The sequence below is a fragment of the Passer montanus genome, unplaced genomic scaffold, assembly GCF_014805655.1.
Source record: "Passer montanus isolate IOZ18808 unplaced genomic scaffold, ASM1480565v1 scaffold3, whole genome shotgun sequence".
Taxonomy (NCBI): Eukaryota; Metazoa; Chordata; class Aves; order Passeriformes; family Passeridae; genus Passer; species Passer montanus.
In genome coordinates this window covers 14,187,413-14,215,374 of record NW_024367707.1, presented here as the reverse complement: position 1 = coordinate 14,215,374, position 27,962 = coordinate 14,187,413, and the positions used below count along the sequence as shown (strand labels likewise).

The 27,962-nt window shown below is 35.9% G+C and overlaps 1 protein-coding gene across 4 annotated transcripts in view; it reads right to left on the bottom strand.

Moving 5' to 3' along the window:
• The window catches only part of MYO16 (myosin XVI), a 362,051-nt gene that overhangs the window by 103,761 nt on the left and 230,328 nt on the right, over window positions 1-27,962 (bottom strand). For 3 of the 4 annotated variants that reach the window (XM_039714365.1, XM_039714364.1, XM_039714366.1), the window contains exons 17-22: window positions 17,543-17,654; window positions 14,716-14,802; window positions 14,107-14,224; window positions 13,263-13,334; window positions 12,512-12,653; window positions 4,267-4,339 (exon numbers count right to left, since the gene is read on the bottom strand). In XM_039714365.1, coding sequence (XP_039570299.1) covers window positions 4,267-4,339; window positions 12,512-12,653; window positions 13,263-13,334; window positions 14,107-14,224; window positions 14,716-14,802; window positions 17,543-17,654 — 604 coding nt within the window. The remainder of the gene's footprint in view (window positions 1-4,266; window positions 4,340-12,511; window positions 12,654-13,262; window positions 13,335-14,106; window positions 14,225-14,715; window positions 14,803-17,542; window positions 17,655-27,962) is intronic. The other variant, XM_039714367.1, reaches the window with a different exon arrangement.

The following is a 27,962-nucleotide window of genomic DNA, read 5'->3' as shown; positions in this document are numbered from 1 at the left end:
AGACAACACGACCTTACATTTAGACAGCTAGAAGCAGTCTAATGGTTGAGACAATGCAATTTAATGTAAAATAATCTATTATGGTTGTTTTGGCTAGGAAATGTTAAGTGACAAAAATGTAGTGTCACCAGACTTAACCATAGAAATAACATGCCAAATTAAAATCTACCACACCTAATAATAATCATAGGTGAAAATTCCACCAGAGCTGGGTTCTATGACGTCTTTTGTTTCATCATAGTGACTGAAGTAGAGTCCTGAGTGGGACAGGCAATGCTCTCTGCTCTCAGAGCCAGCTGGTTCCTTTTGCAGGAGATGTGCTGCACAGAGCTGCCATGGAAGCTGTGCCTCTCCCAGCACTATACTGCATCACACAGACAATGTGGATGTACTTTAATGGGTATGGAGCTGAATGGGAATTAAGAGACACTTGACTGTTGCAGTGACCTGCAGTACTAATTTAGATAAATCACTTTTATTTCCTATAAAAAGAATAATACATAGACACTTTCTACTGCAAAACTTGAGGCTTACAAATGTAAAATACCATGCAAAAGCTGAACACAGAATTTAGCAAGAGCTAAATACTTTCTTCAGTTTCTGATTTGAATTCTATATTGGACAGAAAAGATTACTAGCATTGCCCATTTAACTTTATTGCATTATTGTTCTTTGTGGTGAATCTACAACTATAGACTTCCATTTCTGTAGAAAGACCTGACTTTCGGCAGGGGAAAGAAAAGCTACTCTTTCTCCTCTACTGTATGTTTCTTCTTCTATAATACATTTTTCTTAGATACAGCTGGGGGAAATTGGTACAGCCAACTATCCATGCTGCTTATTGCTTCTTATATTCATTGGTCACGAGTTTGTAGTCAAAAACATGCCATCATAAGTATGAAGTCTGTAGTGTTCATTGACTGTACTATTTGGAATCATGCTGTGAAGGAGCCATGAACAAGATCTCACCTAGTTTTAAATTCTATTAGAAGAGAAACAGACATCTAGTTTTAGAGGGGTGCGGAATAAACTGGAAACAAATACAGTCCCTCTCAAACAGGGAAGCCTGAGAAAACATTGAATTAACACTCGAAACTGACATAGATATTTTTGGTAGAGCACTCATATTTCCTGAAATGACCACAAAATGATGGCCATTTCCCTACAGAATAGGAAAGAGAAATTGTGCTCACTTCTGACCATGTTTCAGTGTGGTTGTATACAAAGCTCTTCTGGCACAGCAGCTATGCAGTTGCTCCAGGAAAATGCTGTTGCCAAGCTAATGATCACTGCTAGGAAATGATTGTAAATTGTTATTAGGGTGGGTGAGCTAAAAGTGTACTGTAGTCATTTACCATAGCTCAGCTGATGAGCAGTAAAAGCAGTAACTCACTGAGTCCTGGTAATTCAGAAGCTTTCAGTCTTTATTGAGCAATGACTCCTTCAGATTGTGCCTTCTAAAAACAGTGTTTCCTGCCTTTCAGCTTTTAAATTTCATACCAAAAATCAAAACTCTCCTCACTATTGCTTATTCCACACTCTTATTTACTTTTATTTTAAAATTATGTGTCCCATTTTTGCTCTAATAACATATCACATATGTTCTATACAATAAAGGCTTACCAATACTCACCCAGTACAAGGGAAACAATTAATGTTTTTTAACTTCTAATGCCTTCTTATTTGCAATGGGCTATAGAAGTTTTCTCTCTATGAGCTGTGAGCCACATAGTTTTGCCCACAGAATTTATCAGATTCTTGGTGTAGGCATAATTCATCTTACTTTTCTAGTCCTTTGACACCTGTCTTCCTTTGCATTGCTCATGAGTTGTTCCTAGAGCAATTCTTCATTTGACTTTGATATTTCAATACTCTGATGCCTTGTCATTCCAAAACATACACTGGAGTAAACAAGTTATTCTACCCAGTTTATCCATCTCTGTTTGTCTGAACCATCTTCAAACACAGTTTATTAAAACTGACATGTGATTTACTATCTTATTACTCTCTTAATTATGATATTAAACTGTCTATCTACCAGCCTGATATAAAATTCCAGAAAGAGTCACACAGCTACTTTGAATGTTCCCAGTTTTGGGCAATCAGGAGATTTTGATTTTTATTGAAAACAGTAATATTTTTTTCCCAAGAAACCGGAAAACAGATATCACAAAGAATGCCTTACCATACACTAATTTGAGAAAAAAAACCAAACAATTCCCTAAAATTACTTTTCTGATGAGATTTTAGAGTATGCTAATCTAGATATGATTAAAAAATAATTTTTATGGCCCCACTACTGTCTGGTTGTAACATGTAATGCTAACATTCTGCAATCACAGGCCTTGACACTGGGCATGTTTGCAGACATGATGCAATGTTTTGCATGAGGACCCTATCTGGACTAACAAGACTGTTTATTGTTAGGGTTAACAAGGCCAGGCAGAACTCTGAACTAGACTAGATTGCTAGAGAGCTCCAGCATTGAAGTTCAGGCTGTCTGGGATAAGTCTGCATGATTAGTATGTACCACATGGAGATACAAACTGCTTGTCTTCACTGACACTAGAACCCACCAGTTCAGGAATCAAATACATTAAGTGCATTATACAGTTCATATAAAAAAAAAAACAAAACCCTCTCACTTCTGCTTCGTCTTTTCAAGAATGCAGTTAAATAGATTCTGAGATGGCTCAGATTATTACTTCATATTATTCAACAAAATTAATTCAGTCCAGGTGGAGGGACAGCAAGTGTCTCTTGAAATATATTTATTTAGAAAAAATGAAATAGAAATGCAAATATGACTTTGAAATTATCATGTTTGCCACACAGAAATAATAAAATTAATTCCTTTTCACTAATTTTTCTCAGATTTTGTATCTTCAAGTATCCTTTGCAGTTATTAAGCAGAAAATTACTTACTCCAGAAAATTGAATTCATGGTATTTCATTATGTCAATTGCAGATCTTTTATGAGCTTTGTGACAAAAAAACAATGCAGAGCAGGGTCAAAGGAAAATAACCAATAAGTCCCAAGATGAACCCCTCTCTTCTAAGAAGGATTTAAACTGCATAGAATACTTCATACTGATTAATCAGGAGGCTTATGGATTTTTTATATTTCATACACTCTGTTAAAATGTTTTTAATTTTTCACTTTATATTTTCCCATAAAGGTGGCATTCACAATGAGTAAATGACTAGGAATATTGGTACACAGGAAGAAACCTTAGTCCATCAAATATTCAAGCAAGGTAGAACTGTAACAGCAAAAATAATTTTGTGAGAGGGAAGCTCAAATTTATTGTATTGCCTTCTTACACGCTCCTTTGATATACAGGTAAACCTATCGTGTGCTTTCAAGAATTTGGAAACTGGGTAGCAATGTAAGCATGTTATACAAGCTGAACTGATGTGGCTCTATGACTTCTGTTTCACCACAGGGAGGAAGCTGAGCCATAAAAGAATGGACTGACTGGGACAAAGGGGAAAATCCCTATTTCAAACAATATCAAGTCCTTTGTTGCTGATGATGCCTTCTCAATTCTTTTCTCTGCTTTGATTTTTTGTTCTATGCTTTGATTTTCTTCCTCTGCATCACAGAATGAATAAACAACTGAACAACAACTTAAACACCTCTTTGAGTGTGTTGTGTAGTCACTAATGCCTTCTGAAATACATAATTTTCAGGAGCTCTGGTGTTCAGTGATTAAGGTTGAAAGTAGGCAAACATCTTAAAGAACATTTGGTATTTAAAATGATTTTAAAGAATTAAGTGACATAAATTTCAATTTATTTTCCATGGATGCAATTCAATTTTTTGAAAAGTCACATGTTGTAAAGTCACACACAGGTGAATTTGCCAGTAATGGCACTTAGCATAATGCAGCATTTTCATTGTATTTTTTCTCAAAGGCATCTGAAGACCTTTTGATCTTTCTTCCAATTCAGTATATTGTCCTTGTACTCACTGATAGTTGAAGTTTAAATACCACAAGAATGAAAACAAACAACACTATTCCCTCAGATTGTCTTTCAGTGCTAACCCCTTTTCAAAATCACAATATACATTTACTTTATTATTTTTAAATTGTCAACAACTGTAAAAAACCCAGCATATAATGCATACGCATATAGGTACAATGGAAAAAAATATTTTAAGAGAAAATTTTCACCTTCATATATATTGGTATTCTGATCAAAACTAGTTAATTAGAGAAATAACAACAGGTACATTAAATTCAGCAAAGCATCCACACTTGCCTGTTCAAAAGTATTCTTTTGAAATTCTTCAAATCCAAAAATATCTAATACTCCAATTTCAAACACCTGGTCACTGGGGAAAAAAAAGATATTACAGATAATAAGAATTCAAGCAAGTGAATAATACATCTGTTGTTTTTGACAGAAGTATTTCTGTTCTAGGACAAAAGCAAGCTGTATTTCAAAAACATGGATGAAATACACAAGCAGACCATGTACAGAATAGAATGAAAATTTTACTCACAACCTGGACATACTGAACAGAAATAGAAAAACAGGGTTCAAGATTGCTTTAGCAGCTATGCTAAAAACTAAATTTGCGAGAGAAAGAAAAAATCTTAACCTCCTAAAGTCCAGTTTCTAAGGTACTAATTTTCTGACATCAAGGACAACCATTTCAGGGAAGTTTCAAAAATGCCTGGTTGCACTCAGTTACCCTTTCCTGTTTATATTTCTTTGGCAGCCAGAATTGTTTCTACAAAATATACTTCAAGGGAAACTTGTTAAGCACAAGTCCTCTCTGTTTCGGCATCAAGCAGAATTTCTGGGCTCAGGCTGCCCAAGAGGTTACATGTCCCAGGGGAAAGAAAGTCAGGGGTCAGAGCTGAAGAAGGCAGATGTTTCTTCTTTGTATAAATGAAAGAGTATTTGCTGATGTTGCATCTAATTTGTTGTGTGTCACTGCATGCATTCAGGGAAGGGATTTTATTGTGTCCAGGTGGAAGGAGTGGAAGGATCAGGGTAGAGCAGCCACCTAGGATATGGACAGAGGAAATGGGAAAAGGACAGAGGTATTACTATTCTGTACTTGGGACTGAGTCATTGTAAGCCTGATTTGGAGAGGAAACTAAATTCACTGCAGTGAGCAAAATGAATATTTTGGGATATCCTGTTGCCTAATTTGCAATAATATTGCAGAGTGCTTGTTCTGAGATTCTTCCATATTTTATTTCTCCATATTCCAAGTTTCCTCTGTGTCTAAAGCTCTGTGCATATCAGGCTAGGGATGTAAAGGAGAAAAAGGAGAGATCCACTGTTGAAGGACATGAATATAGTTCTATTGCAGTCATTGTAACCCCCTACCATGCCATTAGACGAGGATCCAGCCCTCAAAATAAATGCCTGTACAGCAAATAAACAAAGTAATTTGAAAAAAATGCATATTATAAAAGAAGCTGGGAAAGACAATCCTCAGGGGCAAGCAGAGCCTTTATCAGAAATCATGCCCAAGAAGTCTGTCTTCATTTCAAAAGCACACCAGTTCAATGCACTACTGATTGTCACAGGACTAGCTGTGTGCATAAATGTCAGACATGGATTGTTATATAATAAATCTAGTCCAGAATGGCTTTGTTGGGCAGGGAGGTTATCAGGAGGTCGATTATTCTCCAAGGGAATTTCTACAAGAAAAGGCATAAAGCTGTATCACTACATCTATCTCTAGCAATGAATGAAATTTAAATTGGGTTTTAAAATGTAAGTCTCATTCACAACTCCTCCTGATTAGAGATGGGAGGTGTACATTCCTTGTCAGAACAAGTTTTCAACAAAATCTGTCTATTTACAGAAAGAAAAATTAAATTTTTAAAAGCAAATTACCTCAGAGAAATGAATATTGAAAATCCAGAATAATTGTTATTTAAATTTGTTTCAGGGAAAACAGAGAAGCTTGAAATTTCAGAGTGTTTTATAGGTTTTCACTGTTTTTTTTTCTTTTCTTTTTCTTTTTTTTCATTGGGGAAAAAAGAGAAGCTTGAAATGTCAGAGTGCTTTATAGGTTTTCACTGGTTTTTTTTTTCTTTTCTTTTTCTTTTTTTTCATTTGTATGTAGATTTGTATGTAGCCTTCCTTATAGGAAGGCAAAACATGAACTGTTGTGTGGCACTGTACAACAGCTGAAATATTGCATTATATTTCACAATTTTTGAGGACTACTTAATACAGACAAAACAGCTTATCACTTCTCTGACTGATTCAATTAATAATTTGAGGCTGGGTTGTTTACATCCCTGTTGAGTCTGTGACTGCTATTTTGTCAAATTAGTCTCCTACTTTCCCTCAAGGAATATATAAACATTTGCATTAGGAAAAGACCAATACAAACTGACTTAATGAATTATTAAAAGCCAGGCAAAACAGGAACCTGATCCTAGCTTTCAAAACTCTGGGTAACTCTTATCAAATTCCTTATCAAAACAGTGATATTTGTGACAAATATATTGGCTTGCAAATATACTGAAGATGCATTTGTTGACAGAAAAACATGTAGTCTCAGTGTTTTTATGAACTCTTCTTGATAATTTTGGTCTAGTATTATTAGGAGATGCACACACTACATTAAAAGAGCTGGAGGTTTTACATAATTAATATCTTGCTAACGGGGCAAGTATAACAGCACTAGGCTCTGTACCCTCTAAAACAGTGACATTTTACCATTACATTGTGCTATTTATGTGCAAAATCTCTTCAACCATGATAGTAATTTTCTGTATTAAATTATTGTCCAGATTTTGGAAACTAAATAACAACTGACAATACAACATCCAAATTAAAAGCATTTCTTTATATGTGGTTGCAAATTACTTTGTTCTTTTAATCTTTCTTCTTGTCTCCCTCTTTTTCATATTACTTTTCTTGCCAGAAGGAGGGTCCATACGTCTTTCTACTGGCTAGCTGTCAATCATATTAATTCCACCAAAATTAGTTTCCTTAAATAATCACAGCAGAGATTCCCAAGGCAAAATAAAGCATGAATGATTCCATGTTAACAAATGAAAGAACATGCCACCAGGGTCTAAGATAATATTACAAAAAGGTACTTTTTGTTCTGAATTATTTTCTTATTTTCTGGTTACTAATCATCACTGACACATTTCTTCATTGTATTTCACATATTTAATATTTACTATCTATAACTAAAAGAACTGTGGCTTTAATGGGGACTGAGACTTTGATTTCAAATTTGAAAATATTTCCCAGAATACAAAGTAGAAAAAAAGAATTTGCTGATGTTAGAAGAACTTTTTTATTTCATATCAGCACACGGGTGTAAATACTTTAAAAAAGCATGGATGTTCTCTAGAAGTCATTTGGTTTTCTGATACACTTACAATATTTTACAATGTCTCCAACGTTGCCTTTTCTTCTCAGAACATATATGTAAAGATATCCTTATAGACTAGAAATACATTTTTAATCTTGTACACTTAACAATTACATTATAAAGAAACTACATAAAAATTCCCAGCAACTCCTAAAAACAATATACATACAGAAGACATCCTGTCTGATAATCTACCATCCTGGCAGACATCTTGCCATTCATCAAGAGATGCTCTCAAACCATTTGCCATTCCTGGCAAGGTGAACAAAACTCCCTTTACAGTACATCTGATCCAGTGCTTCAGACAAACCTCCAGAATGTTATTTGTTCACTTTTATTTCATTGCAGATGGTTCTAGCTTGAAAATCCATAGGGTCCATTCCTTTTGTTGTCTTTTGCAATCTGCCAGCATAGAGCAGTGAGATGAATCTGTTGGGGGAGGGTGATCTAATGCACCTTTTCATCTGCCCAGGACACAACAGTTCTTGCTCTTCCTCCAACTGCTGCCAGTAATGAGGAAGGCTTATGTCTGATCTGGATATACTGGAAGTGATACTGATTAATGAGGAAATATTTCTCTGATTAGATGAAGTATACAGCCTAGCCTTCAAATGAGGTCCTTCAGAATCCTAATTAAAAAGTCCTCAGTTTTCCCAGGGGAGCAGATTAGACCTGTTGTCACAAACACAGGTCCCTTCTTGAAGGGAATAGGCTGAATACTTTCAGTTGGATATGTTGTTCATCATCTGAAACAATTATCAAACAAAATTAGTTTCTGAAATGTTTGAGGGAGATTTTTGAGTCTGAAGTTTTTGCTGAGATCCAAGAGCACATGGCACAGAAATTAATTCAGATGGCTTTTGAAATCTCCAGTGAAGGAGATTCCACAGCCTCTCTGGGCAGCCTGTTGCAGTGCATGGTTACCCACACAGTAAAAAAGTTGTTCCTCATGGTCAGGTGGAACTTCCTGTGCATCAGGTTCTGCCCATTGCCTCTTGCAATGTTGCCCAGCACCACTGAGCAGAGCCTGGCTCCAGCCTCTTGACACCCTCCCTTTAGATTTTATAGACTGAGATGAGGTTCCCCTCTCAGCCATCTCTTCCCAAGATTAAACAGGCCCAAGTATCTCAGCCTTTCCTCATAAGAGAGATGTTTCAGTCTGTGACTCATCTCCGTAGCCCTCCACTGGACCTGTTCCAGGAGCTCCATCTCTCTCTTCTTCTGAGGAACCCAGAGCACTCCTGATGTGGCTTCACCAGGGCTGAGCAGAGGGGCAGGATCACCTCCCTGCTGGCAATGCTCTTTCTAATGCCCCCCAGGACACCATCAGCCCACCTGGCCACAAGGACACTGCTGGCTCATGGACAGCTTCTTGTCCACCAGCACCCCTGGTCCTTCTCCACAGAGCTGCCTTCCAGCAGGTCAGTCCCCAGCCTGTCCTGGCACAGAGGGTTGTTCTTCCCCAGGTGCAGGACCCTGCCTTTCCTGAATTTCAGGCAGGTCTTCCCTGCCCATCTCTTCCCTGTCCTGGTCCTCCTGAAGGACTGCACAGCACTCTGGGGTATTGGCCATCCTCACAGCTTTATGTTGTCACTGACCTTGCTGAGGAGCCATCTATCCCATCATCAAGGTCATGTATGAACAAGTTAAACAGTACTGGGCCCAGTAATGGGCCCTGAGGGTGACTGCAAGTGCGCCGTCTCCAGCCAGACCTGTGCCCTCTGGGACCTGCTGTTCAGCCAGACTTTATCTAGAAAATATTTATCAGCTCTTTATCAGGTTTTATCTACAAATAGAGAAAAGCTTTTCTAACTAGCTGATAAAAAACGTGCTTTAAACTTACTAGCAGGCAAGGAACACAGTATCAAGATTTTCTCAGGGACATATACCTAATTAGCTTGTTTTCCATGAGAAATGAAAAGCAATATTCACAGACATTCTTAAATCTCCATAAAGCAAAAGCCCTCTTACAGAATGAGCCAGGAATTGTTGAAACATTACCTTAAATAATTTCATTACTCATTTGGATCACCAGATCCAACTTTGCCAATGTGCAATCAATTACATTGAAATGCCACATTAAGGCAACCATGAACCTACAAAAGTAAAAATCAGGATACTTATCTGAGTAAACTCAGAAGAGTTAAGAGTCTTAGGAAGAAATTCACCAAGACTATTTTGATAATAATAACATCAGTAGAAGGGGAAATCATTGTATGTATGAGTGAAAATAAATATCAACAATTAAAAAAATAATTATAAGCACCTGTGAGAAATGTTATTAGCTTTCTTCTAATCCTACTCTAGGGGCCAATTTTGGCAAAATAATTTCTACACAGTTGATTTCTTAAAATTCTATCAGAATGAAAAAAGTAAACAAATTTCAGATCTTGCAACCAGTCTAAACTAGCATGTAGGATTATGATTTAGTTAAAACTAGGCAAAATTATAAGTTTTTAAGGAAGAGAACAACATTTCTAAAGGTGCATTATCTTACTTAACACCATCATTAAAATTCTTGCTTTATACCTACTGAATAGTATTTCAAAGTAATTAATTTGCTGGATTCTGGCAACACTTTTTATTTTATGTACTTCATACCTTTAGAGTTTGGTCTTTGAAGCTTTTCACAGAACCATCTCCCCTTTGCTTAGGTTTAATGATACTCATTCCTTTATTTTGCCTAAAACCTGTCACAGGGTTTTTCTTAGTAAATATAAATCAATATCAAAGACCAAAATCAAGTATTTCCACCATAAAAGTTAAACATGAATAACCAAGAAAAAATGCTTCTTTTAGAGTTACTAAGCCAAGAAATCTAATTTTATTGCTTCATAAATTCTCACTGGTGTGACAGAAGTACAGCTAAGCTGCTTCACAACAGAAAAGGAGAACTGAGTTAGAAACCTTATTCCAGGTTTCTGATGAAGGCTTCATCCCATCTGATAAGTAGTAATTCTGTCAGTTTCCAACTGGGGAATAAAGTGTGGCCTGGAATGTATCAGACTTACGTACTCACATAAATAAATGTTTTGGTGGATCTTTCAGCAGAGGTTTATTAAAACTGCACAAAACTGGAGATATAACTCTGCTAACAGATAGCTGCTCAGATGTATTTGAAGTAAATCTGATCCACTAATCACAAATTCATTGCAGTAATCTAACTTGCATCTAGAACTATTCTATGACTTGATTTACTCCTCCAGTTTAAACAATATGATTAGGCTGCACAAAAAAAAAAAGAAAAAAAGCTGTACATGGGCTACTTCAACTGAGGCTTAATATCAGTGAAGGATGATATGAGGATCAACCTTATTTCCACTTAAAATAAGCTATTTAGCTTCAGGTTTGGAAAGGGAATGAAGCTGGTTTTGGCCTGATAAAATGTAGTATATCTTGTCAGTACTGCCAATTAATCCTGAGCTGGTTAGCTTTCTATAACCAGCCTAAATGAAGAACTGTCCCTTTTCAAGCATAGGTCTAATATGTGGCCAGAGGAGACTATTGCAAATTCCTCACTTCTGATACATCAAACAGCTGTCCTGTTTTAGCTGGGACTTACAACCTCACACAGTCTTCAAGTTACCTCATAGGTAGAAATAGTTTCACTGAGAAATATTTTCACAAGCTAGAGGTCACCTCTGTTACCTAGTGATTGCACTAAAAGGAGAATACAAGGTAGACAATATACAAACAATTTTGACTTTCATTATTTGAAGATCCTATGATATCTAAAAATTATAGGTTTATATTAACAACAGAAGTACACAACACCCTGTTCTGAAAGAATGTAAGATATCACATTGTAAAATTACACACTGAAAAATTACTTCAAATAATTTTAATATTTTTAATAAATCAATTCTAAATTTCTTTTTCAACAATCACTACCAAAAAACTCACTGTAATTAGAAATGCCTGAGCTGGATTGTTGTCTGCCACAGACATGCACTGAGTTAAGCCTCTGTTCCATAAATCCCAGGAATGAATGAGGAAGAATTGTGACCTCATGTTACTGCCCTTCCTTATTTTATAGAGAGTATGTAAGATTAGGCTATGGACTGGAAAATTGCCCTAGCTTAGTGTCACAAACAGACTAGTAAAATCATTCCATGTTACTTCTGTTTGCCTTCAGCAGGAACTGAGACACTCTGGCAGTGTATGTATAATGACAGACAGATTTTAGGTGCAGAAAGCTGTTATTCAGGCATGGCACCTTTTTCTCCTAGCTACACCCATAGAATAGAAGAGATTTTCCACTAATTGGTCTATGAATAGGAATAAAAATAAGCTGGTGAAGTCCTCAAACTCTAAAAGAGGGTACCTTGTCCTATGCAGCCATAGAGATATGATATAAAGAAAACATACTTATGAAAGTTCCACATCTGCCATTAGTGGATTACCATTTACCAATAATTCCAAGCCATTTGTGTTTCATGTTCATAAGGTAGCTCAGCTGAGCATATGAGCTGTTGAACTTTGATTAAGTCACATGCATATGATCATCTCATTAGGTCTACTGTCTTAGTTTGTTGCTTTGATTCACTGAGATTTCAGGTTTTTTGTTCCTTTAATTTGTTTCTTGACTGCTTCACTGATACACATTAATTAGCATTCATTTTTCCAAGAAGCCATGCTGGATAGCAACAGCATCAAATTTAGAAAATGCAACCTAGAGAACATTCTTAGAACATTTAAATCAGTTAAGTTTAAACATTCATTTGAAGTCTTTTGAATAAAATTCTGATTTCAATACCCTCTGCTAAGGTCACTGTTTTGGGAAGAAAGAACAAGTACGTTCTGCATTAAAAAAGTAACAAGCGCCATTTTGCATGTTGAAAGACTTAGATCATTCTGTATTGTCAAGTCCTAAAAGGCTATTAATTGTAACCACCAATCTAGATTACCACATGAAGTATCATGGATCCCTACATAAGCAAACAAATAAACAAATATGTTACAGTAGAAACAGCTAGAAGGAAAAGCCAATGCTTTAAAGATCCAAGCATCACATATTGTAAAATTCTTTAAAACTTTATCAGGGTTCATTAATTTCCACCATTTAAAGGAATCATGTTTCTTTTACAATTCTGAATTTGAACAGATAATGGAACACCTAATAGTTTCCAATGGTACTCCTACCTGTCACTCTCATCTTGATTTTGAAGATAGCAGTTGATAGTGTTGACTAAAAAGCTAAATAAACGACCATATAGAGATTTTGCCAAGAGATCCCGGTAAAAATCTGCAATCTCTATAGTGTGCCTCCGAACAATCGTGTCTCCTAAGAGAAAAAGCAGAAAATGGAGATGAAAGTGTGCTGTAAACTTCACCTTCAGTAATTTTAGTTACAGTAAATTTAGCTACAGTTACTTCTCCTTTGCCAAACATTTACATGGTGTTAGCTTTTTTCTGAAGCCTCCAGTGCAAGATGAGAAGACTGTCAACACTCAAAAGATTTGGAAATACATGCCTTTATACTTTGTTCAAAAGAAATGTGTATGAGTACTACACAGAACTAATATTTTACTGAAAAGATTTTTTTCAGATTTTTTCTGTAAGACACTCCTGTTGATTACAGTTCTTACTAATATTCTATATTATAATACCTAATCTGTTATCTTTACACACTTTTGTAACATTAATCAAGTTAGGAGCCCATCAGCATCACAGTGTGAAACTGCTTTGTTCCATATTACAAAGGCATTACTAATTTAGTGGTCCAGTCTGATTTACTGCATGGCAGATAAGCCTACATATTCCTCAGAGGGAATATTGCCAGGACCATATGAGAAATAAGAAACAAAAAATTGACAGCTTTTAAATTTTTTAAATCAGAAGGCTCAAAATGCCACCAGGTCTGATCTATGAGTGTAAGCTTGGAGAAAATTACCTTTAAAATACTGAACATCAGTTGTTAAGGCTGAAGCAAGCTCATCTGGTGAAACCTGCAGCATCCCTGCCACTGAAAGGAAAAGAAAATGTAAAGAAGAACTCATTTATGCAATACTGCATATTTCATTTTTTTACAACAGATTTTCTTCTGTAGATTTCTTTTTGAATAGTGAAAGATTCCAAACATGAAAGAAAAGGGTGCTGTCACAGAGTAATCAAAATTAATGAACACATAAAATCGGATTACTATAATCAGTACTTTGTGAAGTATGAACCTATCTGTATATTACATTACAGCTTTCTTTCCCCTTCAAAGACTGCTCAGGACTTTCCCCAGGGTTTGGCAGACTTTCTATGGTATTAGAGTGAAGGTATGCTACTCATTGACATTCTGTATCCATAAGCCACTTGCAGGAGATCTGTTAGTGACCAAGAGGGCAAACTTCAAAGCACAAAAGCAAGATTCCCTTTTCAGACATAGGTTTTGAATGTAAAGAATTCAATTCAAGGCAAATTGTTCAGCTGTTGACAAGCAGTGCAAAAGCATTTCAAAACAAGACTGCACAAAGTGCACTGTACAATTTCTTTTGGCAAACGATAGCATTAAATATGACATTTAATTAGCTAATTTGCAATAATGGCATTTTATTTCATCCCTTAAAAATCTGTAATTTATAAACCATCCAAGTCAATTGGGTACTGTCTTCTTACAGTAACTTATGAGTTTTCAGAAGTCATTTTTTTTGTGTCCCTGGAATTGTGTTTCCATCTGTCGGTGGAACAGTGCAACTTCCCTGCTGTGGGACCAGGCAGGCACCGCTCCGAGGTCGTGTCCTACTGACCTTGCTCCAGCAGCTGCAGGTCTGACACGAACGCTGTCTCAGCATCTGTCAGGGCCGTAAAGCGAATGTCTCCAAGATGCAGGATTGCTGAGAGAATCACAAACAGGTTCTCCACCTCCTGCACAGTTGTTTTTTTTTTTTTTCAGAATTAAAGATAAAGAAAAGATCTGTTGGACACACCATTGAAAGGCAATGCTTTATAAAAATATAAATTCTGTTAGTTTTTATAATCTGCCTTTGATAAGTTGAAAAGCATTCGCATTTGAATTATTAACAGAAAATTTGAAATCAAACTGGAACCTAGCTAGGACATGAACCAACAAAATTACTTTTTATTTCCTTGTTTTAATGTCACATTTACCAGTGGGTTAAGATAGTTTTTATCCAATGTGATAAAAATACTGAAATATCTTTAATGAATGCACGGTTTCTGTAGGAAATAAAACATATCTTGTCCATAGAGAATTCCCATTGAGTCAATTTCTGTATCTAGGAACAGCAAGGGGTTTTTTGCCTCAACCAACTGAATTCACAGTGTCTAGCTCTATAGGTTCCTGGTATTAAAAGCTTTAATTAAGGTCCAAAAGAAACAAAAGCAACTTTACTTACCCTCACACTGTCCCTCTGAGATTGCATACTCTTCCGTGATGTCTCGGATTGTGAAGCAGTTATCTTTAGGGGCGGATTTTTTCTGACCTCATTTTTATCACAGCAGAAGAAAACTAACTTTCATTGGTTGTTTTGGTTGGTTAATTATATTTAAAATATTTTTAAATTCAAAGAAAAATATGATCTGTGGAATATGAACCTTAAATCCTAAAATATGGAAAGCATTGTGTGTTTTTGGAAGTTTTTTTTTTAAGGGCAGTTATATAACAATGGTGCTTCTTAAAATGGTAAAAGAGGAAACCTGATATCCACTATGACATTACATGGCATTATTTATAGAAAAATTAATTGATAATTCTTGAAATATTTTTTATAAATAATATTTAGAGCCTGATTGTGCTAAAAATGCAGAAGTGACAGTGAGAAATTTCACTTATCAGAATTTACAGACTAAGATTATACATACACTACTAATGAAATACACAGCTAGTACAACCTCTTTTTTTTTTTCCAATTTTTTATTCTTCATTTCTTCATGTTATTTCCCTGATAAATATGCCAATAATCAAAGGACTTAAGAAAAGCTTAATGTCTTGCTGGGATAGATTATAGCACCTCCAGTGCTGTTTAAGCAAGTTTGCTTCTCTGAACTACACTTTAAGACAAGAATGTCAATCTCTTTCTGCATGAGAGAGGTGTCAATAGGGCAACAGTGTGTGTTAGCATTACAGGGTACCAAAGCTGAAGATTCAAAAAACCCAATATATACAGAGAAAGTCTGAACAGGATAACTCTTAAAATAGAAGAAGTTATGCTAATATAGCATTCAAACTAGGGTGCCATACTCTGCTTTTGGGATGGTATCTCGAGCAAGATGAAATGGCACACTGGCAGTGCACGCTCCTTGCTTGGACTTTAACTCCTTCAGAACTGGTTTGGGGATTACTGTGCAGCACTGAATGACAGTGAGCTGGGATAGCTTTTGATTCTGGTGATTTTGGTAAGGTCTCAGGTATATTTCACATTCCAGATTCTCAAACACTTTATCATTGTGTAAGATGCATGTTTCCCCACCTTTAAAACAGTAGTTGGTTTTAATAAACACTAACATTCTTTGGAAGATAGCATTAATGGCTGCTAAGGAATTTTTATATAGTTTTTCAAAAAGATTATCCATTCTATCATTAAATATCGCTAGGTAGTCAAGGAATGATACATACAGACCTCTCCCTGTACCTCAGAATTAATGGGTAGAAATTTTAGGAATGTGTTTTATCTACATATTGCCCTCTAACATTCAACATGGGAGATCAGCCTGCAGTACTTGAGAGTTTCATAGATTTCTTGTCCCCTAAATATTATTCTAAAGCTGCCTGAATACAGACTAGCTTTCAAGATGTTGACACTTTTCTGAGAGGTAACTTATTTTTAAGAATTCTGAGTGAAATTAAGTACTAGATTCAAAAGAATACTGTATATGAAGCATTCTCAGACAGTTACTGCAGGCTTAAAATCATGATCCATTTAGCATTCAATTATTTACTTATGGGCTGAACTCCTTTCTCAACAGAACAGAAACATTAATGAAAGAGCAAGAGAGATCTACTGATCCACCAACTGTGAACACTGGGTTAAATCCAGAAGTGTCTGGACATTTTGTTATTGAAATCTACTAGTACAGAGCTTGAACCACTAAGAGTAAGGAATAATATTGTCAAATATGGCCATGTCTGTTCAATTTTGTACATGGCCTCATGAACATTCATGAAAATAAACCCTACTCTTCATTGCATTGAAAGGTGACACTTTTTACTGCCTTAACTAGGGAATGCCAAACAGCTCCATGGTGTACCACTACCACCACAGAGGTCTAAACTTCCCACCTAAATAACAGCTTCAGCAGTTCACAAAATTTTTGCTGATAGCCCTTGATCCTTTTTTATTAGAACTGCTGCCTGTCTGTCATTTTTGATGATATTTTAACTTAGAGTTACATTAACTTTTGCCCCTTCTTTCTAATGATATTGTACAGGAGTAAGTTCTTACCTCCTCTAAAACTACTGTTGCTTATGAATGTCTCTTGCAGAAGTGTTCCAGCTACAGTGTGCTGGGTTGCATACACATTTGTAAGAAATATGGGGAGTTTGTTAAGCACTCTAGTATCCTGAAGGGATGCACAGTTTACATGAATTCTTATATTCATCCTTCTATTTCTTCTGATTTCTGTCACACCTCTGTCCTCTAGGACCTCTTCTTGATTAATTTTCCAAATTATCTCCTTCATTAGTTTCATAGAACTAAAGACAAACAGTGGGCCTATCTTCTTGTTGCTTTGGGGGAATTAAGTCAGCTCTTTCAAGTTACCTGGCTCTAATTTTCTTTCCTAAATAGGTATTTACTTCTTTTCAGGTGCTGTTAGCATGTGTGTGTTTCATAAAATTAAAAAGGATGGGAGATAATAAGGAAGAGGAAAAAAATTCCGTGGCTTTTATGAGGTGTCATATGGGATTTGATTGCTTCTTTTTATCTATGTAATTTAATTGTTCAGAGTATTATACCTTGAAGCTGTTTTGTGAATCTTTAAGAACTAAAAAGATTCACATTGTTGGTTCTGTGTCTAATTAAAAGTGATTACAGTAATTTCCCTGGAGTGAACTAGTGCTGTATTTGTTTCAATGTCTTAACTAACAGGGGAAAAAAAATTTTTAAAAAGAACAGAAAGCTGCTTCTTTTACTCACAAAAGGTTATCTGTGCGAGTTACTTATGGCCTACTTTCAACTAACATGATTATTTTAGCCACAAATAACATAAGCTCATGTAACTTACCAGGCTATTGAATCCCAGAGCACCTAGAGCTTGTTTTAGTATGGTTAATTTCTCCCTGTTTTGAGGGTTGGCTGCTAACATCGTCTCTTCTGATACAGTCTGGCTTAGATACCTGCACAGAACAAAAACAGCATATCTGGTATTTACAAGGCTGGTGCATGATCAAACTTTTGAAGTTAAAGTCCAGTTTTACATCTCTAACCTGAGGTTTATTGCAGATTTTTCTCAGCCTTTGGAGGGAGCAGTACCAGCAACAGAATATTCTGTATTTCATTCTTAAACTTTTGCTTAAGGCTCCCCTCAACCCCAACTTCAGCTGCACATGGGAGCTGAAATTTCAAACTGGGTTTATATCACTGCCAGTTTTGCCATTCTTGTACTACCAGAGATTCCCCTTCAGAAGGCAGATTTGAGGAGAACCTCTGACAGTTCTGACTGCTCTAAATTCCCCTCTTGCTGACAAGGGAATAGATCAGCCCTTAACTCCCACAATGTTCATTCCTTCCCCCAGCAGCTGAATGGGTGATAGATAGGTGTACTCAACCTCTCTCAAAATGAAGCAGTAACCAAGCACACAGAGTAGCAAGTCTATAGCCCTTAAACTGTACTGCTTTGCACACTGCAAAGCAAAAGGAAATTTTATGTACCTTCCCAAAAACAATGAGTAGCAGAGAGAAAGAGAGACACTTGTGCAGCAGCTAACTCAGGAAAGGAAAAAAACTCTAGGAACACAAAGAGTAATAATACAAAACAGATTAATCACAAACTATAGCAAAACAGATTATTGAAAAGTCCAGCAATCTAGCCTTTACAACCATTTATTTTGACCCTTTTAAGTAAGTCCGTATTTTTAGAAGTATTCAGGTATCTTCACTTAGCTGAAATCACTAAGAATGAGGTATCTCATTATCTTACAGGATCTGATTTCTAATTACATAGTGCTGAGAATGTAAGATACTGTCTTTTATTGCTTTCACTAAGCTATCATAATCATTAAAATACATATTCATCACACAATCTGCAATCTTCACAAATGTCACTTAAATAAGCAAAAGAACTCTCCACACCTTTGTCCAAATAACATCATCACTACACCAACAAAGATGGACAATTTACACTACACCAACAAAGGTGGACAATTTACACTCATTTCAGCCCTCACCCTTCACCACAATTACAACAAAAATTCCCCACAATTATTCTGCTCTCTACTGATGTTCAGCCTACGATCTGTCACTTAAATATGGGAAACAATACTGGTTTAATTTTTCACAATTCTTGTTTACAATCATGTTCTCATACCACTATAGAGGAGACAAATTTTCAAAATAAACTCCTATTACCACAGAAGGTCTGGCAACACTTTAGTAGGGGTGGTAGTTCTTATAAGGATTCCCTTTTACATGAATGTGTGTAGGAAGAATTATTTAGTATTTCCACTTTTCTAACAGATAAGGTTTAAATAGTACCCACAATGAAATATCAAGTGCATTTTTAGTGAATCCATATCAGATTTACCAGTGTGGATTCCCCTTGCAGTGATAATGGCATGATTTACCCCAGCAGGTGGGCAGAAGAAGAATGATGAGGTTAAAAATGTGTGCCTGGGAGCATAAGTACCTTTTGCACCCACAGGAGGACTGACTCAGCAGTTATCTCAAGTATGAACATGCCTCTCACATCCGTGGATAAAGCTGGTGCTTCACAAACCTTTGAGAACATGTGTCTGTGAGCATCACAGCCAGAGCTCAGCACTGGTTCCTCAAGGTTACTAAAACATTAATTTTGTCAGACTGAGATAGGTACAAATGATAGCACAGCTGTCAAATCAGCTAGAGCAGATGATATAAAGTGTAGCGGGTTTTATGATGTTTTGTGGGGTTTTTTTCCTTTTTTTTTTTTTCCCTGTGGCTTTATGTTGTTTTGTGGGGTTTTTTTTCCTTTTTTTTTTTTTTTTCCCTGGGGATTTTTACATTGCCTGTATGTTCAAAAGGAGCCTAGAATACATCTAATACTGAATCTGGCATAGAATCTTCTGGTGTAAAGGTTAATCCATCAGAAAAATTTCCACTCTTCTGAACTGCTGCATGAGCTTATGCCAGTAACATGTTATGCATCATGAGTTGGTGGCACTTTTTGCTCCATAATTAGGAGATTTACAGCAGCAGCCACTCTGCTGTCAAAATATTCTATTGTTGAATGTTGTAGGAGTTGGAAGCATATGGCCATTTCTGCAAAAAAAGCCTCCTCCTCAATGGTTTTCTCCCTAAATAACTCTTTGTCTCTCTCTGTACTGAGCAGGGAGTAGTCTTTCCTGTTCTGTGAAGAGAATACTCCACACTTCTCCTTTTTAAGCCACCCCATTTAACAGCACTTTTTTAGCACAGCTGAAATGATAGTGGGCACTGCTATTGCAAAAAGCTGTGTGAGTACTACCAAGCCCTCTGAAAAAAAGGCTGCAGCACAGCAAAGTGGTGCAGAACCCTCACTCCCTGAGAGGAAAGGGCTGAGCTGAAACCACACGAGCCAGTTTTGCCTTCAGCACAGCGCTTGCTGATTCAGCAGGGGGCAAACTGGGTACCTGCCAAACCAGGTGCCTGTGGCTCTACAAACCATCCATAAACTGCAGCATCTGCTGGGACCTGCCTGTTGGAAGAGAATCTGACTTTCCCAGCTATACACGTCCTGAAGACTTAATCAGCAGATGTGCTGGTGTTCTTGGAAAGGGATGCAGCTGGACATTTTCTAAGGTGCACTTCAATTTAGTTTCCCCATTCTAAAAGCAATTAAATTATTTTATACCATTTCATGAGGCCCACTCATTTTTCCAAACTATTTAAGGACTAATGAAATATGAAACATTGCTTTGAAGATTTGCACATTTGGCTGTTATACCTTTATAATATAGAGTATACTTATAATAAGGATGGACTAATTGTATAGAGCACTTGGAACTGCTAATGGGTATCATACCACCCTCACAAAATGTATATTTCTAAAAGAAATATACAGTGTAACATAATATATTGTACCCATACAAGGAAACATATTTTCCTAATTATTAAGTTCGGTCTGCCTCAGAAACATAGTAACATTTGGATAGAATTTTATTTTTCTTTTGAAACAGCTCCCTGGTAGCTCATTCTTTCCACCTTAAAGATGTTGAGGACTAAAAGGGTTTGGGACAAGATTTGTGTCAATATCACTACTCTAACTTATTTATATTTAAGAACCAGATCTTAAATTGTCCCCGCTCCTACAAAATTAAGGAAAGTGGAAAGATATGTGTCGCAGTGTAAAAGTCCAATTAATAATAAACATTCCCTGGTTGAAGATACATCAAATCGCTTTTCCATGAAATGTAAACCTTTTTTTAGGACGTGTATCTTTCCTCATATTTATAGTGCATTTTCATCTTTTGACATTCAAGTGGCCTGAGCAGAATGGCATTGCTGGTGATAAAGAGGAACTAAACTGCTCAAAATTTATATTTTGAAACTACCATGGAAATTTTATTTATTATTTTTACTTAGATTTTTGCCATTGTGAACTATACCCATGAAAACCTACAATATTATTTGAGTGTGTGCAATGTTCCTATAAATAGTCTGTGTTCAAATGTAAACCAGGAATGGTGACTCCTGAGTTCTTTGTTACTGATATTTTTAGTAAAAGAGGTACTATTGCTATACAATGCACAGCTTATGTTCCATAATATCTGATGCACACAGGCTGTGCACCAGTTTCATGCTTACTTAGTTCAGTTTTACTAGCCTTACTGGCATATCTCTGTGTGCAAATTCATTCTGAAAATGCACAGTCAAATTAGTTTACTGTAGCTTTAGAAGAGATTCTCAGAATTTGGATGAAGTTGAGCCACTTAACTGAAGGTAGCTACTCAGACAAATGATATTTATATCTCTCACAGAAGCGACAAACCACAGAGTTTATGCAGTTCTAGTAATTAATCTCTTTGCTGACTGTGTAATTATCTGTTTAAATGCTACCCCATGCTGGCATTGGCATATCAGCACACAAAAAAGTTTTAAAGACATGGTCAGTGATTTTCATTTAAGAAAGAAGAAACTCACTGATTCACAAGACTTCTTTTCTTAAAGAAGATGAACTAATTGAATTGCAGTATAGTCACTTTCAATAAAGTACAATGGTACATTACATAGACAATTTCTTGAGAAATATAAGGGACTGTATAGTTTTTCTTTCTGATTTTTTCCTAACAGTTCTAATTTGCAGCACTGTAGCAATCTCATCTCTTCTAGTTTGTAAAAGAAAAATGTACTATGTCAAAGAAAAAGTAAATGGTGATAATTTTTAGTATATTGTTTATCATAATATACAGTTTTTCAACCATCATTAGAATGACACCATAGATCACATTTTCAGGTATGGGTGTGGCTAGTATAACTAAGAGTATAAAAAAAGTACTTAGTGTGACATTCAATTCTTAAATATTATTGACCCATATAATTCCATAATTACCTTACTTGTTTACCTTATCATTCTCATTATAATGGTTACACATCATCACAATTATTCAACTCATATATTTGGTACACAGATCTCAAATATGAAGAATAAAGATGTATCTCAGACTACCTGAACAATACTGAACTTTTGTGACATAAGTGTATTTCAAAATTTCCTACATAATCCCACCAGTTAAAAATTTTGTTAAAGTAATTAATCTTCTGCTTAGTTGATTGAGCAAATAATGAGGCTAAAGCTACAGCTAGGTAAGACAAGCAAAGATTAAAAAGAAAAGTTTTGACTATCAGTTTGCCGCTGACAGAAACTCAGCAAAATAATACCTGAAGAAGATTAATTTATTTTCTTTTGAATGGTAACCCAAGAGCATTTGGTATCAAAGTGATCTGTCTCATTCAATATAAACAATTCAGGTAATTTCTGCTTATTCTTAGAACTGCTACATTTATATAAAATCTGTGAAAAGACAAAAAAAAATCTGACAATAAACCTTGATATTTCACTAACAGAGTAAGTAAAATGTTACCAAAACTCTATCCTAACCCTTTGCATTTGTAGAATGTGACACCTGAAATGTTCACATATTCTGTAAGAGCAGCCTTTTTATGCCACACACAATATGTAATATTGTGCTCTATAGGATATAGAAATATCTACTTCATTGCAGTGGTCACAGTCATACCTGACAGGGAAACTGTTTGAAAGAGATTCCTAGGTTGGAACCAGTTCCCAGAAATTCCCTTTTGTCTGGACTGTTAGAATTGGTTTTCAACAGAAGATGAACCGTGGATTTGCCAGATGGACACTTCTGAGAGCTTTCCTGAAGTAAATCTCTCTTTTCCTTAATAATTAAAAGAACTCTTGGTAGGATTATATCATTAGGTGGCTCTAAGTCACTGTAAAATTTTAGGATAAAGCCCTATGATTTAAAAAAGGCACTTGGTTTTTTTTTTAAGCTAGCACCTAGCTGCTTCCCACTTGACTCCTTTCCTGATGGAAGATGAGTGCTGGCACACCTCCATTTGGCTGTACAGCTTTCTGGGCTCTTCCAGGTTTGATATAAAGTAAACAGTACAAAATCAATACAAAAAAGTCTTGAAACTTTATTATAGATGATAGTGAAGTAAATGCTGCTTGTGGTAATAAGGATTTCAGCAACCACAGTCAAGACTGTCACTAAAAAAACTCCTCAGTTTACAGGCAAAAAGCTTCATTTTCTAATTGTTTATACTCAGAACAATCTGATTTGATTAGAAACAGAGGACATATCTTTAATACCAAAAAGCACCCAGAAAAACCAACTGAAAGCAACCAACCAAAACCTCACAGAAAAGCAAGGGGCTGCCTAAGGGTATCCTGTTTTATTGGTCAGAAAAAGTGACAGAGAACAGATGAAAGCAAATTTTGTCCCGGAATTAGGCCAAACAGAAATGACTATTAAAAAGATATAATTCAACAGCAAACAATTAGAGATTAAGACAAAAGGATACCTGAAAGTACAAATTCAAGGCAGGTAAGGCTGATTAGGCAGTGGATCACCAGAACAGCATCTAGTATAAACTAAATGAGAGTCAAGTATGCCTCGACAATGCAAAAAATTATTCATCATATATAACATCCTTATTTGTATAGGCCAACACAGGAGTAATAAAATACTTAGAATGGTTAAAGTTTGAACTGGACTACTCTGTGTGATTTGGGGCACCCATTTCAGGAAAATCAGGATCAGTTAAGAGAAAATCTACAGGAAAGCAGCAGCAAAAATGTGTCAGAAAACAGATATAGGAGCAAAACAGTTGTCATTAAATATCACCTACGAACACTGAGAAAGATATCACAAAGACAAAAATTCCCACAGTCTGGAAGAATATACCTGGAGGTTTTCAAGACTCAACAAAGGTCTGAACAATCTGATCTGATCTGCCAGCTGGTACTACTTGGAGCAGACAGTACAGTAGAGACCCCCTGAATTATTCTTACCAAAATGAATTATTCTGTGACCCTATGAAAGACATTAAATTTATTTCTCAGATAAGTTGGGATCTCTTGTTTTGGTTTGTTTGGTGTTTTGTTTAGTCTCACTTAATATCAGTAACTTTGGCCCCAGAAAGGTGGCACATCAAACAAAGCTAGGTCTTTAATTGTTGTAGACATTACCTTAACCTTAAAGTAGGCCCTAAAATGCAGAAATTGATTACAGGTGTTAGAGCCATAAGATATCTAAGGATGAGTAAAATTTGATCAGAAACTTACATTGTTCAATATCTGAAGGGATAACAGGCTTCTAAAATCGGAAAAGTCTTAAACACCAGCCTCCTACAAAAGGATGAGTCAAAAAGGAAGATAATATTTCTGCTCTTTTGCTCAGGTCAGCAACCCTTCCATTGGTCTAGCTAGTAGTTTTTAAAATCACTTCATATTTTATAAGGAGGAGAATTTCTTCTGATCTTGAAAACAAATATTTTGACACCAATTTCTAAATCATCCTTCTTTTTTAAAATTTTAGAAAACTCAAATTTTATAGAATTTTTTTTTTTTGGAAACCTCAAATTTTAAGAAAAAATTATATGCCAAATTTATCATCAGGAAATTTCCTTTTATGATCTATAAACCAAATAAAACCTCTTTTAAGATTTTTAAATACTTTCAAAATACCTGGATTTTTTTAAAAAAAAGACCAGGGGCAGAGGAACAAACTCTTGGAATTGAGGAAAATACCCAAAGCAAGCTGGATCAAAATAATTGTCAGGACACATCCTATGACCCCACATCTCCAAGCAAATACAACTTAGCTTGATTTTGTATCTAGACAGTAAATGGTTTGTATCTTCCACATGGAATTATTTATTAATAATACTACCAGGATGGCTGAATAAGAATCCTTTCTTGCACATAATCACTTGGGGAGGATAAGATCTTTATTCTACTGGGCTCGTGGGTAAAGGTGTACAGTAAATGAACTCAAACTTACTTAGACTTCAGTTCTTATGCTTTTTCACTTATGAAGTGAAAAAAAAAAAAAAAAAAGATAGGGCTGGAAACCACAACAGAAACTTTGCTTATTCCAAATATCATCCTGAGGCAGAAAATCACAGGTTTCAAGATGTGGGAATGAAAAAATCATGGTCCTGATAAGAACTGGGAACATGAATGCGAACCCAGATGAAACTGCCCTGGCTCACAAATCAGTCATATTTTCTTTTGTGCTGCCGAGGCAATAGATTTTCAAAGGACCTCTCTATTTGCACAGTAGATCCTGTCTTGATACAAAGGCTTGGACCTTTGTACACCAGATCTCTGGAGGCCTTTTCAAACCAACAGCAAAGAAAATATTATTTTCCCTGTTTATATTCCTTTAGTTGGTAAAAGAAAAAAATGGAAAGAAAATAAATGAATGAGAAGAGCTGAATGTCATAATCTATTCTTTTTTGAGACTCTCAGCCAACTGGTTCCTGTGAGGAATTAAAACTTCTATGGTGTGCTTTCTTCTGCTGATCCATTTGCCCACATGTCATTTCTCTGCTATTAGTAGGATACCTCTATAACTAACCCAGAGAGAAATAGAATAGTATCAACTCATACTCTAGCACAACTGAACACAAAATAGGGTATATTTAGTTTAAGAGGAGTTTAAAATATTGGGTAAAGGAGTTTAAAATATTGGGTAAGGAATTTACATGGAAGGAGCAAAGAATAAATACTTAGATAAACTAATCACTAAATACAGGACTCTCTATCAATACTTAATTAGGCAGTGCCAGCCTCTGCAGATCATGCTGTGAATCAGAAATTCTGGATTTTGTCTATAAAGCCCTTATTTCTTTTATAAAAATGACATACAAATAAAATACTTGATATTCTTTCACCAATTGAAAATATTGTAAAAATACATAAAATATTAAAAAAAGAAAAATCTTAAAACTGAGATCCTGATACTTAGTATTTATTTATCCAAAGCAGAAGGTTTTTGTTCCAACTTTTAGGACAAAACCCCCATGTTTTGGTGGTTTTTTTTTTTTTCCTGTTGTTTGTTTTGTTTTGGTATTTTTGTTTGTTTGGGGGTTTGTTGTTGTTGTTGTTGTTTTTTAATATATCATGTTTTAAGCCTACAGAAACCTGTCATGCAATCGTTCTCCAAAACCATTATGTGCTGTGCAGTTAAAGAAATTTAGAGGAGATGATTGAAACCAGGCACTTTCAAAACATCACCCTCATCCTGGATATGATTTCCTGCATATATCTCCCCTCACACAGAGGTGTCCAAATTCTTTCTCATCATGGTGATAAGCAGGATATAGAACTGACTTGTCACTTGCTATGCATGAGCGTCTCCATAAGTCAGCTTTATAGGCAACTGCTAGGAAATACTGTGCCCATAGCTCAGAGAAGAGCACATCAGTCAGATGGAATGGATTCAGGAATGCCTACTGGAAACATTCATTTTCTTCTAATGCTATATAGGCTTTGCTTACAGCTTGACCTTAATTAAAATGTGTCATTAAAAAGCACACACAAGTGCGCTCTCAGTGCCAGCTGCTATAAAATGCTGCATTGGTTGTTCCAAAACCAGGCGCAGACCATGCCCATCATGACATCATATATAGTGATTTTATGCCACTGGAAAAACAAGAAGTTGGCTTCTCTTCTTGCCAAGGTTACAAGTACTGTGAAGTAGAATAATGAATTATTTCACCACTGTGTATTGTCCCAATTCAGCATAACAATTCTGCCTAACTTCAAACCTGTGCTTTGTCCCACTGATTTCAGTTGGATCTTAGAATCAAAATAAATATCAATAACTGCAAGTTATAGGTGAACACCCTCTGTTGAGCTCTGGTTCACTGAGAAAGAAGGAAAGGCAGACTGAGGTGTGTGAGTCTGGAGGAAATAAGTAGTACTGGCAAGCTAGACTTAAAGCTGTCTCAAGCATTGCTTACATAACTTTTAGGCCTTAATAATATGTTATCTTACACTTATTTCTACTCTATGCAATGTAGATTTCAAAAATACACAAACATTCCTGAACTGTAACTGTATGACCTAGGCATAGTGGAGAGTATTTATCTATTTAGCTTAGCTGAGCCTGCCCCAACACAACCAGGGCACTTTTTGCTCAATACCATTTGGGAGTCTCTGATACACTTCACAGTGAGCCACACAGACTCATCTTTCAGCTCTACTTGTCATTATATAAAGTCTAAACCAGAACATTATTACAAAATCTTCATTAGTTGATGCTTTGTTGCTGTAAAATTCTCAAGAGAGCCAATGTCACAGGAAGATGGAGTGGTATTTCATAATCAGGTTCCAGCTCTAACACAATCAATAGGCATGTTGTGGGTGTCATTTAATGTGACATTGTATTAAGAAGCACGGATTAACAAGCTAAATCCCTTCCTTCCCCTTATTAGTGCTGCCCAATGAACCATGCACTTGCACAATCATGTGAAAGGCGTATGGCTTTTTCCTCTGCAGTCCCCATTCCTCCTTCCCATCCAGTTCAGGGTAGTAGCCCAAATCAAGCACAATGGTCATCAGTAAAAATTCAACATTACCAGATCAGTTAATTTTTACTTTAACTTCACATACAAATCATAACATCTCAGATATGGGTTACAGACAAAATATAATCAAAATATATTTAAAAACCAGTTTTCTTACAACTAGGTCAGTTTACTGCCCTCGCATTAAATATTTGTGAAGAATTTCTCTGAAATACTTTAATTTTTGGTAAGAGTTTAGCTATTCCAGGGACTACTTACTAAATCCCAAGATGCAATTTAGGTGTAATTAAATTTTAGGATTGTTTGGCTTGACTGAAAATTAATGACTTCATAATTCTACATATGTTTTAAAAATGCTTTCAGAACTGCTGGAATGAAGGGTATTGAGTTTATAAAAGCAAGCCATTACC